General features: G+C 45.4%; 1 protein-coding gene across 5 annotated transcripts in view; it reads left to right on the top strand.

Annotated features, from left to right (window-relative positions):
* BRIP1 (BRCA1 interacting DNA helicase 1) overlaps nt 1–16,419 on the top strand; it is a 2,318,009-nt gene that overhangs the window by 843,576 nt on the left and 1,458,014 nt on the right. For all 5 annotated transcript variants that reach the window (XM_069615088.1, XM_069615086.1, XM_069615084.1 and 2 more), the window contains one exon: nt 12,902–13,034. In XM_069615088.1, coding sequence (XP_069471189.1) covers nt 12,902–13,034 — 133 coding nt within the window. The remainder of the gene's footprint in view (nt 1–12,901; nt 13,035–16,419) is intronic.

The following is a 16,419-nucleotide window of genomic DNA, read 5'->3' as shown; positions in this document are numbered from 1 at the left end:
TTTTTCCTCTGGGCATGTGGTTCTTGCAGTTTTGCAACGCAAGCCTTTAGAGACAATGGCCTCTGTGGACATCAGTTTGGTGACACTGAAGACTGTTTTATTGGTGGCTCTCACCTCTGCGCACAGGGTTAGTGAGCTGCAGGGGTTGTCTTCGTGCAAGCCCCTCACCTTTCACAACAAAAAGTTAATCTTGCGCACGCACCGTAACATCTTGTCCAAGGTGGTCTCTCTGTTCCATGTGAATCAAGAGATCTGCCTGCCAGTGCTCTTCCAGAACCCACAGTCTGAGGCAGAGAGGGACCTTCATTCCTTGAACCTCAAGAGGGTTCTCAAGTTTTACCTCTTTCGGACGTAGTCCTTCAGGAAGTCCGAGGCACTATTTCTGACTTTTGAGGGCACCTTCCCTGGCTCTCGGGCGTCCAAGGCTTCCATCGCCCGTTGGATGTTCCAGGCCATTTCACAGGCCTACATGGCCATGGGCAGACCTGTTCCTGAGGGGATTCATGCCCATATGGTCCGAATTTAGGCCACAGGCATTGTGTTCCAGAGACATGCTTCTTAAGATGTCATCAAAAAGGCAGCCACTTGAGCCACTCGTCCTTCTGTAATCACTATTCGCTGGACACCAGCTTCAGGCGTGATGCTGAGTTTTGTCAGACGGTTCTGAAGAACCTTTTCGCTTCATCCTAGATATGAGGCAGGTTGTCACAGCTTCACCCTATGTTCTTGTTCGGTCTAGTCACCCACAAGGATGGAGGAAAGGGGACGGGTCGTATGAGTAATTAAAGTTACTCACTGTAGTGACTAGAGAACTCATAGTCCATAGTACTGCTTCCTCCATAAGTCCCTCCAACCTTACCCTGCTAGTATGCCAACGGCTTATAGTTAATTTGACTAGCCAGGTATCTGAGCGTCCGATGTGTTCAAAAGGCGACTGAGGTGAGGCGCTGGAGGGTGGGGCCTCGGCGGGCGTTTGCACGCCTGAAGCCGCTCCCCGTGTGCTACAATCAATTTAAAGGGGAAGCTTGTTTTGCCACTGCCAAAGGTTCCGGTACTGTCCCCATGTTGGGGGATATCCACAAGGGTAGAGGAAAGGGGACTATGGACTATGAACCTTCTAGTCACTACAGTGAGTAACATTAATTAACTAAAGAATTCATGACAAGGTGGATTACTGTTTAATTACTTTGGAAATCTTAGTGTTTTTTTTTTTTTAAACCAACTTTATTTTCCATTTTTTACTTAAGACAAGAATTGACCTTTAGTTACAGCATGTGTTACAGACATTATAACCCATATGAACACTTTATTCAACATACTTGAACTTTGTCATTGAAACTAGTATTGCCTTCAAACTTTTCCCCAACTCTCCCCACCCCCACCCTCGCCCACCCTACCCACCCCCTTGCCATAGTATTGTCCGTACCAATCTGAACCAAGGTTGTAACCAAAGCAGTTTCATGATCCCTGCCCTCCTCCATGACTTCTGCTGTCTTTATCTAATATGGATGTTTCTTAGAATCCTGGGTTTAAAGAATTGAGCCTCCCTCTCCCCCACATAGTCCTGAAGTGGGTCCCATATGGCCAAGAATTTCAAATACGTCCCTGATTTTGTGGCGCAGATGTTCTCCATCGCCATAACTCCCCACACTTTCACCCACCACGATGGGGCTGTAGAGCCTTCCACTGTCTTCCATCGTTGGGCCACTGTCATCCTTGCTGCAGACAGTAGGTGGATAATGAGGGCCGCTTTGTTCCCTGAAGCTGCATATATCCCATCTGTCACTGCCCCCAACAGAATGACTTTCGGGGACCATGGTAGGTCTGCGCCAATTATGTCTCTGATTAGGCTCAGTATTTCTTTCCAATACTCTTTTATCTTTGGGCACGACCACCACATGTGGAGCAAGTCACCTCTTTCTCTGCACGGACGCCAACATTCTGGAGGGTACGTGGGGTTAATTTTATGTATTCTACTTGGGGGCAGATACCAGCGATAGCATAACTTTTATGCAGATTCTTTAATTGCCGTGGATTTGGATAGTTTGTGAGCCCTCCTCCAGGTTTGACTCCATTCTTCCTGTGTGATCTCCTCCCCTATGTCCCGCTCCCAGTCCTTAATATATTGGAGGGTATCGTCTATTTGCGCTTTGTCTAGTAGCTTGTACAGTCTAGCAATCCCTCTGTCATGTGTCCCCTCCCGCATCGTGAGTTCTAGGCCTACTGGGGGTCGTAACCCAGCCCTTTTTACCTCTGGGTGTGTGATCCAGTGACGCAATTGTATATATTTAAACCTATGACGCTCGGTAATGCCAAATCGTTGTTTGCATATTTCAAAGGAAAGTGTGGCATCATCCTGATACATATCTTGTAGGGACACTGCGTCTGCTTCCCTCCAACCATCCCAAAAAGTTTTATGAAGCCCAGGTGAAAAGTCTGGATTATGCATAATAGGGGACAGTGGGCCCAGGCCCTGTTTAACCCCCCTACACCGGATAACCTTATCCCAGGTGTGTAGAGTCGTTTTTGTGGCCTCCAATAGGATACCTACCCTCTCTCTCTCGAGCCTTTGGCCTCAGGAATGGTAACATACCCAATGGGGGTGTCTGTCACGGTCTGTTCTATTTCCCACCACCCCAGAAGGGGGTCACTGCCCGCCCATTTCAATGCTGGCGCCAGTTGAGCTGCCAAAACATATCTCCCTATATCCGGAACTCCCAGCCCCCACAAAAGCGTTGGGCGCATCATGATCCTTTTTTGGATTCTCGGCTTTTTATTCCCCCAGATACATTTAAACACGGCCTTCTGGAGTTCCTGAGTCAATTTTGGGGGGATCACCACCGGGGTTGAGCTTACAACGTACAGTAATTTGGGTAACAAAGTCATTTTTATCACTGCTACCCTAGCAAACCATGATAATTCCTGAGCGTCCCAACTCTGCAGGTCTTCCTGCAGGCGCTTCCATAGAGGTGTAATGTTTGCTTTGAGCAGGTTCTTTGTGGATTATTCCCAGATATTCCAGGGACTGCTTTTCCCACTGTAGGGGTTAGCATTCCTTCAGGAGTGCTATGTCCCCGCTACCTTCGGTTATGTTCAGAGCTTTGGATTTTGAATAATTTATTGCGAACCCTGATGTCTTTTCGAACTTCTGCAATTCTCTGATTATTATGGGTAACGTGTGCTTTGGGTCTGCCATGTAAAGCATGATATCATCTGCATATAGGGCTATCTTATTTTGGAACACCCAGTTCGCACCCCTCTAATTCCCGGGACTTCCCTAATCCTGTAGGCAAATGGCTCCATTGCCATGGCGAATATGAGAGGGGAGAGAGGGCACCCCTGCCTAGTACCTCTCTGGATATTGATTCTTTCTGATGCGTAGCCGTTCACCATTAGAGGCGTAGATGGATGCTGATAATTTGCCAAAACCATCTTGGTGAATGTCGGCCCGCAGACAAACCCCTCTAGTACCAGTCTTAAGTACTCAGTCTATGCTGTCGAATGCTCGTGTGGCGTCAAGTGCAGCAATAGCGAATTTCTGGGCCCCCCTGCTCCCCCAGTCTATGATGTCAATTACGCGCCTGACATTATCCTGAGTGTGTCTCCCCCATACGAAGCCTGCCTGGTCTGCGTGTATTATCTCGGGCAATACTGTCACCAACCGATTCGCAAGTATTTTTGCATATAGTTTTGCGTCTGTATTGAGGAGAGCTATGGGGCGGTAACTGGAGCATTCTACCGGGCCCTTCCCGGGCTTTAGGGGTAAAATTGTGACCGAGTGTCCCATGTCCTTTGAAACTGCTCCCCTATCCCTGATTAGGTTGAAAAGGCGGGTAAGGGGGTTGCCAGCTGCGTCAGGAACGTTTTGTAGAACCCATTTCCTAAGCCATCTGGGCCAGGTACCTTTCCCCTAGGTAGCGCCGCTATCGCATCACCCACTTCCTGTGTAGTGAAAAGGGCCCCCAATTTTTCTTTTTGCTGTTCCGATATCTGTGGCAGTTGTATGGTTGACAAATAGGACACCTGTTCTGCTGCATTCACGTTCTCACTAGACATCAGGTTTTTATGAAAGAGGACCATCGTTTCTAGTTTCTCCTCATCTCCCGTTTGCAGTTCCCCACTACTATTTCTTAACCGGGTAATATAATTGCGCGCCTTCTGTTTGCGTAATTTAGCTGCCAAGAATTTGGTCGCTTTCCCCCCATGTATGTTATATAATTGTTTGGTGTTTAGCAGTATTTGCGCTGTTCTGTCCGCCAAATGGTTTTCTAATTTGGCTCTGGCCTTTTTAAGGTCTCGCCAAGCTCTGGGCGTCTGACGGATCTTATGGAGCTTTTTAGCATTTCCTACCTCTTCTTCCAGTTTACGCGTTATAAGGGCTTTCCCCCTGTAGAATTGCGTTGCTTGTGCTATAAATTCCCCTCTAATAACTGCTTTTCCCGCGTCCCACACCACCCTCCAGTCCACCTCCCCATTGTCATTTTCCAGGAAATAATTTCTTATGACTTCTTCCATGTGTGCCCTAAGCGCTATATCCCTTAGAATTGTTTCATTTAGCCTCCACTGTGGACGGGGCCTATTCATCGTCCTCTGCAATTCTATGCAGGTCACCACTGGGGCATGATCTGAGAGACATTGGACCCCAATTTCTATTTTCCTGACATAGGGGATGAAAGTGGAGGGCACCAAGATCATGTCAATTCTAGAGTACCCCCTATGTACCGCTGAATAATGTGTGTATTCCTGGCTTTCTGGGTGGAAAAACCGTCACGTTTCTATCACCTCCAGATCTCTGAAGAGTTTTTCCAAGGCCTGTCTATTTCGCTGGTCTGCAGCCGTCGGGGGGAGCGTTTTTATCCATTTTTGGGTCCATCACACAGTTAAAGTCTCCTCCTATTATCACTCTGCCCTCACACCATCCCCCCAACCTCTGAAGTAGTTTGGGAATATACTGGTCCTGTTTTTCATTGGGGACGTATACTGCTAGTATTGAATACACTTGGCCATTGACTGCCCTTCACACCCAGGTATCTGCCTTCCGGATCCTTCATTATGTGTCGTTTTTGGAAGCCTAAGTCCCTGCTATACAGGATTGCCACCCCTTTCGTTTTAGACTGACTCGAGGCAAAAAACTGAAGAGGGTATGTTCTACTACGCATCCTTTTCTCATCTCGCTGGAGCAAGTGTGTCTCCTGTAGGATCGCTATTTTCGTTTGCATGGCTTCCAGCCTGCCTAGGATCGATCGTCTTTTAGCAGGGGAGTTTAGTCCTTGGACATTAATCGAGACTATGGTCACTTCTTCCATTGCTCCCTAAGTGAAGAGTCTCTGCATATTGGACCCCACATCCCGCTTCAGAACTTTTCTCTGACTGTTTTCCTTCTGTTATAACACAGTTGTGGAGGTGGCTCAACTTTATTCATGGATTTTTGGTACCTAACTTTCCTATCCGTCATTCCATTCTCCTCCCCACGCTTTCCACCCCAACCTGGGAGTGTATGAGGCCCGGACCCCTAATGGGTCCCCCCGCTAGACAAGCGGGTGTGAGGCCTCTAGATTCCCCCCAGTTCACAATAGTCAGGAGTTGTTTTACCTGGCCCTGCTTCCAAGATTAGTGACCTTCTACCTCCGTGCAGGCGCTTCAGAGCAGTTTTGCGGTCTTCTCATATTTAGGTAGTGCTACGCTCATTGTCCGTGTGCTGGGCCGTGTTCGGAGCCAATGGGCCACTCCGTTCACAGACCTGAGTCGGGTGGGAGCTGCCGGTTCTTCTTGTCCTCCCACGTCTCTGCCTTCTTCCTGTTGACCATTCCCATGGTCTGCTGGGCTGGCCAGTCCTGGTAGGCCGCAAGCGCGTGGGTGCCTCCGGCTGCTCGTTGAAATCTTACTGTTTAATGTAATTAAAAAATAAACGGACACTCGCCTGTCACTTAACTGCATGGTGGGATACCGGAGCAGCATGGTTTGCTTTAGGTGACCGCTACCTTGTTTCCCTTTACATCTGCCTCCCTATCTGTTCATTGTATATTTATTCCTAAGGGCACTGTCAGTGCTGTATTAGTACAAACACAGATTAAATTGACTTTCATGAAGTTTCCTTTGTAAGTCAGTTTGACAGTCGATACATTTTGTAAAAAATGCATCTTTTTTAATGGAAGTGTTTGGAGGTTTGTAGGGTTTTCGAGCCATGACGTAATGTATTCCACAACATTGTAGCAACACTGTACTTTAATAAGTTTGACTATATAATGTTTCATTGGGTATGAATGCTTATTGGTAGTAGGGATTGATTCTAAAATGAATAGGGCATATTTTAGTAAACCAGTGTCAAGAATGGGATAACTGAAAGTGTGAGGGTTATCGGGTGCATCCCTGTACCTCAGTGTGATCCGTTGTTAATGCACGTTTTCAACCTAGTCATAAGTCTGTCTCTTCCAGGACACCTTCTCCTAATAACTGTTCCAACAATGACCAAAAGAAACCCAGTCTTTATACTTTCTTTAGCCCCCAGGATAACCCTACTCACAAGTGTTCTGAAAGATTTAGTCAACAAAATGTTAATAATCCATGAATTCCAAGTCCTTCCCTGTTCTGTAAGCAAAACTGTTCTAAAATGCATTCATGGATTGACCCTTCCTGGTTTTGCTCTGACTTCTGAAAAACACATATTCACTAGGCCGCAACATGGCCTTTGGTTTCTTTAATCTTTTAATGCGCTATGGCTTTATCCATCAACTTTCTCAGGTCTCTCCATGACTGGCTGCTCTCAAACCTCTCTGCTGTGTCTCCACAACCTTGGTTTCTATATGCTTTCTCATCGGCCTCTTGAAAACCTTGGTACCTCTTAACTTTTTCTCTGGTCTGTCCACGAACTTTGTTTCTTTCAAGCATCACCACGACCAGGTTTTTGCTGTTCACTTTCAGCACAAAAGTAATACAACCCTCCCAAAACAGGGTAGTTTTCACAGAAGCAAGGTTGTCACCCTCCTGACAAGGTTTTTCTTCTCTAGAGCCTTCAAAGTAAGCGAAACACCTCCAGGCCTTGCTCCTGGTTTCAAAGTTTGCAAGTGGGACCTTTCCTTAAGTTCTGAATTGTACACAACATGCACTCTAATGGTTAGACCTCTGGGATAGCCTTACCAGAGTGAATGTTGAACAACTAATAAAACAGGTACTACCTTTTCCCTCGTAGTGGTCTCCCACTGTATCCAGGAAGAGGATAAAAGCCTGTTTGCTTCCTCCGAGTCTTCCTGCCAGTCTGTTTCCCAGTCTGACTTTTGATAATCCTAGGCCGGCGATTGGTTTTCCAAACTGGCCTCCAACTGGATTTTCCCGTATAGGGTTTGTTTTGTATGCCCTGACTTGTAAGCATTTTGATGTGGCTTCTTTTGGGCCTGGGACTTATTATTTCTCTCTGTGAATTAGTTAATCTTAGCTGATGTTTTACTCTGTGTAGCGGTTGGAGCCAAGTCTTTTAAACTGGACTGGGCCCTTGCCGCACTTTTGGATAGACTTGTTTCAGAGGATGTGTCGCCACTGGTTTGCATGACCTTACTACAATCAAATACTGTGGCTAATGCCGACCAGAAGCTTTTAAACTCCTGTTGTGAAAGTACATTATTGAAGATGCTTTCCATTGTTTCATTTATCTATGTACAGCATCTCTTGCGCTCTTGTGATTCACCTCTCTGTTGTTTAACATCCTTAATAAAGTTGGAGATGAGAGTTTAATGACACAACCGTCGTTATGGTCATTCTTGAGTTATAAAGTTGACTTTTTATCATGTTTTACAAAACGCTGACCAAAGGGAGGTGCTCTTATGTACTTACTCTTCTGAGGCATGTTTGGTGATGTAGTCCCAGATCATCTACAAAAAAGTTGACTTTTTTTGTAAAGTAGAAATGCTGTGTCTCTGAGGGCTGGGCGAGCTCAGAGAATCCCAGTTCATGCGCCCTCTGGGAGGCACATCGAATAACTGCTGTACCAACCCCACCCCTTGTGGCTCAGCCCTCTTATATGTTATGTTATGTTAGGTACATTTCTGAAGCGCACATTCACCCGAAGGTATCTTGGCGTTCCGGTGAAAGGATGAGGAGTTTATCCAGCTCACCACAGATCCCATTCCTAGGAAGAGCTATTTCATATTTATGTATATGAAAGAAGATATCTATGATGGAGCACAAAGATTACTTTTCATTCTCAGAGTTGTTATACCATTCTTCAGCATGGAGTGTAAATAGTAGGAGGCCCCCCATTCTTTTATGAGCTGATGTTTGGCTGAACTCACAGGGTGGCCTTGCCGGGGTTAATATAGAAAATATTGTTGCGCTATGGCTTTAGAGTCTGAAAACCTACCAGCTATCCAGGTGCATTTGACTGGTCATGCAATATAATCCTCGACAGCCCTGTTTCTAAAGATGTTAATGGACGGGCTTACTGGATGGCTCATTGATTTAAGACAAATTTACAGATATTTTCGCTCTGTCAATTGATCTTCCCAATAAACTACACAATTGTAACACAGCTCTTATAGGTAGTCATGTGTATCCCTGATGGTGACTGAAAGTTGCTGTCATTATGTAACTCATACTGTCTGAGTGTTGTGGTTTAGGTGGTAAACCACTGTTACAAGCTGGCTGAGAAGACCACCTTTAGAAGTCTTTGCTGCATGGCGACAGTCAGCTGACACAGTGAGCAACAGCACTGACTCGTCATCGAACCTGTAGAGTGGTGAGGGCTGGATCTTCATTTGTTTGTTTTTGGGAGGCTGGCATGTGAGGAGGAGAGCTAGCACCAGCAGCTGGGATGTGCAAACCCGGTTTTCTATTTTCCTCATGGGGCACAACTGATAAGTGAAGGTAGACCTGCAGCAGACAGTCCTATGGATGTCCAACACAGAGACCGTCTGCTTTGGAGAGAATGAGGTGAACATCACTGCGAAATAGCAAACAGGAATTTGAGTGAGAGCCACACACAACAGTAGCTGAGCGATGTGGACCTTTGGAGCCTGCTCCCATCTGCAGAGTGATGCGAGAGAACTGAATGCTGGTGAATGGCATTGTTTGAAACAGTCACTCATGAGACTGAATGCAAAGTCCAAAGGAGAACATGTTGAACAAGTAAATGCCAAATACAGGTATCTTACACTCAGCAAGAAGTGGCTGGAAACATTGAAATTAGGAGTGATCCAAAAATGAGAGCCAAACCTTAAATCCGGAGACACCAATCGAAATAATGTTTTCTAACTCATGTGACCGGGTCAGGGACCTAACCCTTTCAAAGGGGGGGAGGGTGCGTTAAGGGGGAGATAGGGACCCATCTCAACCTAGGGTTTGGGGACCACCTTAGTGTTTGCCAGATCCAACCCCTCCCCCCTTCCAGAGGTGGGATGAGGGAGTTAGGAGGGCCTCATACTCTGCCCACCCACTTTGTGGCCTGGTTACAATTGGTGAGTACCACCTGTCATCCAAAATGCTGACCAGTCTACCCTCTCCATTTTTAGAGTGGCAAAGCCCAAAAAACCTTGAGGGGAACAATGTAGCACCCGTCCCATCAGTGGGAGAAGCAGCAACTAATTTAGAGCTGTCAGAACAATTGCACATTACATACCGGCAGCAACGATGCTCCAAAGTTGCAGCAAATGAAATCTGAAAAACTGTAATAGCACTGAACAGACATTACAAACTGTCAGTGGTCCTGCTTTTAAAAAGGGGGTAAGGTTTGTGGGGCATTTTGTAACCTCACACCTGAATAACCTGGCCCCTTGAAAAAAAGGCAGGTAGAGATTGGCTTGAGAGCACAATAGCCAAAGGAAGGGGGAGTCAAAACCATGTATGTTTAGATGCAAGCAGAATGGAGGAGTATGGGTTGTTCAGGTGAGGTCAATGAGCAAGGATGCAGACTAAGAGAGCAGGCAGAGGAAGGACAGTAGAGCAGAGAGTGGAGGAGTGTGAGAGTGTGTTAAAGGTGAAGTGTTGGATTGTCAGAGAAATTCGAACTTGTGTGTGAGAGTACATGGATGGTGAGCGAGAAAGGCAAATGAAGCTAACTGAAAGAGTAGGATAGTGAGTGAGGGTGAGCAGTTTGGATGAGAGTTACAGGAGCTGAATGTACGTGTTAAGCAGGGATGAGAGTAGTGGAGCGGAAGTAGAGGAAATGAGAATAGAGGGGAGTGGAGAATGAAGTGGAGACGGAATGGAGACTGCAATAGAGAGGGGAATACAGAGTAGGGAGAAAAGAAATCCGAAAGAGAGAGGGAAGAGAGACTGAGACATAGAGCAGGAGGGAGTTGTGTGAACATTGGTGGGCACGAGAGAGAGAGAGAGAAAGTAGGGAGTGTGAGAAGGAGGGATGGAGGAGGACAGAATATCAAGGACAAGAACCCAAGGGGGTGAGTAAGAGAGGTAGACAGTGAAACAGAGCAGTTCAGAAAGGCACCACATCTTATTGTGAGAACCAGGTATTCCTTCAGAGTTATGATAGATTTCACCTAGAAAAACCTCAAAGGGGAGAGAATGAGATAAGGCTGAGGCCTTTAGGCCATCACTTCAGTTAGTATTCTATACTGTAGAGGTTGGAAATCTCTAATTGTCAATCCAGGGGATAATGAAGGTTTGTGGAAAGCCCATTTTAGTTCTGTAAAACAAGACCCTTGAGTTATTTTATAGACTACTGGTATTTTTAAACTTGTGTGTTGTGCATTTTTTGTCAGTCTCATCAATAATCTGTTTTGGTCATTATTCAGTTCAATGAATTGAGCTTGTGTTAAGTAGACAATCAGCCTGCATTTTCATAGAATTGCAGAGAACATTGCCACAGGCCATTTATTCCCCTAAGCCTCTCACCTGAAGACCGAGTGTCCCCACTGACTTAAATCTTATAAAAAAGGTCTGCCACGGCAATCAGTATAATCAGCACAAAGTGGACATGAGGGTGTATGATTGAAGAAAAGTGTATTATGGTTAGTTACAGTGTTCAGATAAACTACACAAATCCAGCCTAAAACAGTAACAGTTAAAGGATGGCTGATGGTTTAATGGTTCAAATCTTAGCAAATCTCAAACTGTGTTCCTTCTCTGGGATTGATGGTTACATCGCAATCACTCATAGTCCTTGCCGTTTTAAGTGTCCCCATGCTGCTTACTTGTTTCCTTGCCTGTTCGCCCCTGTTCATCTGTTCCTCATCCTCCATTTCAGGGATTCTTTCCTCTGGCTATCTGGGCCCATAAACGGTGCACCTTAGAGTTGTTAAAGGTTAGTGGCTGGATCAGAGTATTGGTTGTCAAAGCACCCGTGCTTATACCAGTGGCCTAGTGACCCTCATTTATCTAGAGGTTTCACTTCAACTCTCTTCTCTCAACAACTTCCCGTCCTAATTCTGTCCCCCACAAATCATGTCCTTGCCCTCCTCCTTGATGTGTTGCAACACACTTGTGTTGATGAAGGGATCTGCTGTTTCTCTTGTTCTCTCCTTTCCACTCTCACCCTCCTTTTACTTCCTCAAATGCTTTGCCACATGCTCATACTTATCAAGTGTTGGATTCACCTATTTCTGACCTTCTAAAACTTCTCTCTCGAACATTCTTTTTCTGTCTTCACCTCCCGCCTCCCCTCCAATGTCCTTTCTGCAGTCTCCTCTTTCCTTACTCTTTCTTCCCCCATTCTCTGCATCCTTCCACCAGTTTCCATTGTTTGTTCCAACCTCTCCTGTGATGCACCCTCTTGCTGCTTATTCTTTTTCCAACCTCCTCTTCCTCCACTCCTTGACCACCTCTTTCTGCTTCCTTCTACCTTTTCCTAAAATAGCGTGCTGCACCTGCCCGTTCCTCTTGCTATATTTCTTTCTCCATCTCTCTCCTCCTTTTGCCTGCTTCTCTCATTCTCCAGCAACCTCTGCAAACAGCTTGCCAACTCCTTATTCTCTGTCTCATGTCAAAACGGCCGTTCTCTTTATAGGCAGTTATCCCCCCGCCCCACCCCCACCCACACTAGGCCATCCTAATCTTGAGTGCGAACACCTGTGAGTGTTTACTGGGGTTGTGCAGGGATTGGATCCACAGTTGTTCTGCATTGACATCACCTGACCCCTTTAAGTTGGGTTAAGTTGGGGTGTTCTGGGAGTGTCCCTGTATACATTCTCTACCCCCGGCATCACAGGGCTGATGGTGGAGCTCAGCCCCTATGGCTATCACATCCACAAACCCCCATCACAGGCAGGGGGCTTTGTCATGGCTCCGATTTCACTATATATTGTTAGCTCTTTCAATTAAATATTCACAAGGATATCCTATTCTTTTTCAATGTAGTTTTCCACCAAACATTGAAGGAGCACACCAACACCCTCTCTTTTTGCCAAATAAACCACACTTTAAAGCAGAGCCATATTCCAGAGCCATGTTTGAGGCTCTTGTTCAATGTGTGGATTTTATGAGTATATTAAAGGATAGGGGGATTATGTTTATCCCCTGTGCTTTGTGAAACTGTTTCAGATATGAGGACCTGGTCATATGTAGCTCACCTGGACTCCGTCAGGTTTTTGATCTTTGCAGTCTCACTGTGGAAGGCCTTTAGAGCAATCTTTTGTAGCAGAGATTAATGACCCTGTTAATACAGAAATTGACTCTATCAAAGTAATTGTTTCAGACCGATAGGACTATAAGGATGTCGTCGACATCCATTTCTTTTTTTTTACCTCCTTAACCATTGGGGTTACAATACGAATATTGTTTGTGGTAAATGACTGGAAAGTATAAGAGTGTATACAAAACTAGGGTGGCTCTTTACAGCACATAAGCCGACAACATGCTGCAAAAATTAAATATAAATACCTTTACTGCACTCACGTTTCAAATGCAAACAAATTCTCTGAGCTATTTTTGTAATGGTCTTGCCATCACCTTTTAGTTGGATGAAAGAAAGCTCTAAGCACCTGGTGGAGCGGGAGTATGAATCTTCCTGTAAGGTGTGGAACGGAAAAGAAATGGTCACCATTTTGCACAACATGGGAATAACCAACTCTACATTTCCTAATCTGCAGGTAGGGCAAAGGAATGTGTACTGAGCGTGATCTGTTAAAACATGCAGAGCTGTTTTATATTTTTACAATCAAGTAATGTTATTATTAAAGCAATAGTATGAACAATGTCCATCTCTCATACAATTTGACATTCCACTAAATAATTTCCTTGCATGTTTCAGTAGGGTAAGAAAGACTATTGTTTTAAATTTAAATATTAGTTCTCCATCATGATATCTTCATTAAACATAGGTATCCCTCCTCCCCCTATTCTCCCGCCAGCCCTCTATTTGTTCATGCTTTAATTGGGACATGTTTAATTACCTCTGTATCTATCTGTGCCTACGGCCAGAGATCATCTCCACGCGAATCAAAATAAACGGGCTGGAAGTAATTTGTTTTAATTTATTTTTTTACTGTAACAAATGGGGTTTGAGTTTGTATCTGAAAAAGAGAAGCTGTTCAGTCGATCACAGGTCTTTAAAACTTAAAAAGAGCGTCCCATTGCCCTTGAGCAGTTAAATCTTATACTAGGTATTGTCGAGTTATGGCTGTTCTAAGGGTGTGCTGAGGAAGGGACAGTAGAGCTGGAACTTGTATTGCAGATATTTTGGGACCATTCCATGTACAGCTTTAACTTACTTGATTCTTGCTGGTAACCAGTGTAGCTTGTAAACAGCAGATGAAAAGCACGGTTTGTACGATGTACAGGAACAATGCTAGTTGTCTTGTTTTGTACTGTCTGCACATGATCTAATGCGTATTGAAGTACTTCCAAAAAAAGTCTGATCGTAGAACTAATAATGGCTGGTGCTATGTATGCCAGATGATGATCTGAGATGAAAGGCCTGATTTTTTCTCAATATCGTTAGGTAGTAATTAGAAGAACCAACTACTTTGTTGACATGTCGAGTCGTTGAAAGGTGGGAGTCAAAATAAACTCCTAAAAATGCATAGAAATGTCTGGACTTTAATATTGATTTTGACAAGTGGAATTGCTTCTAGGCAGTCCAGTGTGGATGACGCAGATGATCGTAAGGAGGTAATGCATTTTAGTCATGAACAACTATTCTCTGTACTAGTATTGTACCGCTGATTTCAAGAAGTCGATTTTATACACTGTTTGCACATTTTATTGCTCATGCATAATCAAGTTGACACATCTAGTATCCACCAATGTATGAGTACTAAAGTAGCGGTGACACACAGCAATTACCCGGTATAGCTGACGTCATCTCCTATCAGCCCAGCTTTATGCCTATGAACTGTTTGCGCACGGTGATACACCTTGCTTAGACCCACGGTTAAGATATTAGGACATAAACACTTTGTTTTACTCTCACATTGTGGTTGTACTGCTTAATTAATCCAAGCACTGCGAAACCTATCCCACTCCGGACTTTGGACCCAAGGAAGCCGTATTTAGCACTAACCAAATCTATGAACGGTCAGCTATAAGCACACTCATACCCAATTCGCCTAACCCTGATATTCACCAGCTAAGGTATATTGCATTACATATCTCCCATACTTACCTTTGCTATAGCATGAATATTATTGGGAGCAGACCAAACATCAACACAATACAATCAACAGTATACCCACTACAGCAATGAATTGGCAATAATGCGCCACTCCACCAATCTCTCAACACTCTGCACCCATGGGATATTTATTCAGTTAGGAAGAGGTCTAGCACATTTACTCTGCCCTAGACATCACCCCCCTATCTTGTCGCACGCCATTTCTACCTAGGACACCAGCATTACCCACAATAGCACTCACCCCCCACATTACACCCACATCCAAGCCTATATTCGGCAAAATCCCGTTGCCTCCGGCTGACTAAAAGGACCCATACCCTTATCCCACACTCTTAACCTATTTTAGGTAAACAAAGAACAAACAGACTATCCTCCCGCACCATGACTACCATATCTCCTAAAGACAGTATTAAACACCACCAGACTAACTGCCAAGTCACTATCATACCTTTCGCTGCGACGCAGGATAAGCCATCACCCAAACCCAAGCACACAAATACCCCTAACCAACGCCCTTGCCGCCTCCCATCACAGACTACAGCCAAGAAAGGCTCACCACAACCGTTCCCTAGCAACAGTTTATCAACTAAGGCCAATCCTGTCATGATCCGTCGATCACGCCCTTTCTGGTCTTCCTGGTCCCTGGCACGTCGGGGGTTACTCGCTGTAGTACACCCAACATGGCCGTATGCACGGAACGCGGTCTATCAACCTTTACGTCCTAGGCAGCACGTTCTATAAATTAGCCACTCCCCTGCCGCTCCGCGCGTCTCAACGCTACCGATAGCTCTGGCTTGACGTGTGTCGTAGTTCGTACTCCTGGAACTGAGTTGCTTCCTGAATTCCTGGAACCCATTCCTTACTCCTTCCTTCCCCTCTCCTTGTACCTGTATCCTTCCGCGTTCCACACGGTCCGCCCCCGAATGCTGCCTTCCTTCCTGGTCTTCCTGGAGTTTCCTTGATCCCGGACGAAGAAGGTGAACGAATCCTGGAATCCGAAGACGGCCGAGCAGGCTTATACAAGACCCGAACAGCACGGAAGAAAACCCCGGCGAAGGATTCCGCAAAGCAGCGAAAACAGGTGAGAAAAGGTGAAACCTGTGACAGATTGAGACGCCACCTGATTGATTTCGATACGGACATGGAAGCGGCCATCCAGGACCTTATGCGTGGTATGGAAGAGTTGACGACGGAAGTGCAGAACTTAAAGGCAGAGAACGCCGCCTTAAAGCAATTGGTGTTATCCCGTAAATCCGCCACGAAAGAGTGTAATACTTGGCGGCGTTGTTGATAAATATGATGGTTCCGCAAAGAGCCTTCATGGATTCCTTGATTCATTTTTGGTCCACTTCACTTTTAAGCCTTATTATTTTTCTACGCCCAGGGCTAAGTTGGGCTTTATTATCTCGCATCTTTCCGGTAATGCTTTGACTTGGGCCACCCCACTAGTTAACTCTGGGGATGCTCTCCTGGATGACTACGACGGCTTCATACAGGCCCTTAAAACCATGTTTGACCGGCCAGAACAGGTCTACAGTGCCCAGGAACGTCTACTCGACTTTCAACAAGGTACCCAGGATATGCTCATGTATGTCACACGCTTCAAACAGCTGGCTAAAGAAGCAGATTGGTCCTCTGAAGCTTGTTTTACTCTATTTCGAAGAGGGCTAAACGAAAACATCAAGGATGAACTAGCCAGAGTGGCACGCCCGAGTTCCTATCAAGCCTTGATTGATCTCGCCCTACAGATTGACTTTTGCGTCCAGGAAAAGAAGGGCAGAGAAAAAGAAAAGCAAGTTACCACTCCAGAAGAACCCCAGTGGATTACCCTTGAACCCCGAAGGCCTTTCTACTTCTAGCAA

The sequence above is a fragment of the Ambystoma mexicanum genome, chromosome 9 (genome assembly GCF_040938575.1).
Source record: "Ambystoma mexicanum isolate Mex_15411 chromosome 9, UKY_AmexF1_1, whole genome shotgun sequence".
Lineage (NCBI taxonomy): Eukaryota > Metazoa > Chordata > Amphibia > Caudata > Ambystomatidae > Ambystoma > Ambystoma mexicanum.
Note: the sequence above shows the minus strand (reverse complement) of the source record. Positions and strands in the feature narration are given on the sequence as shown.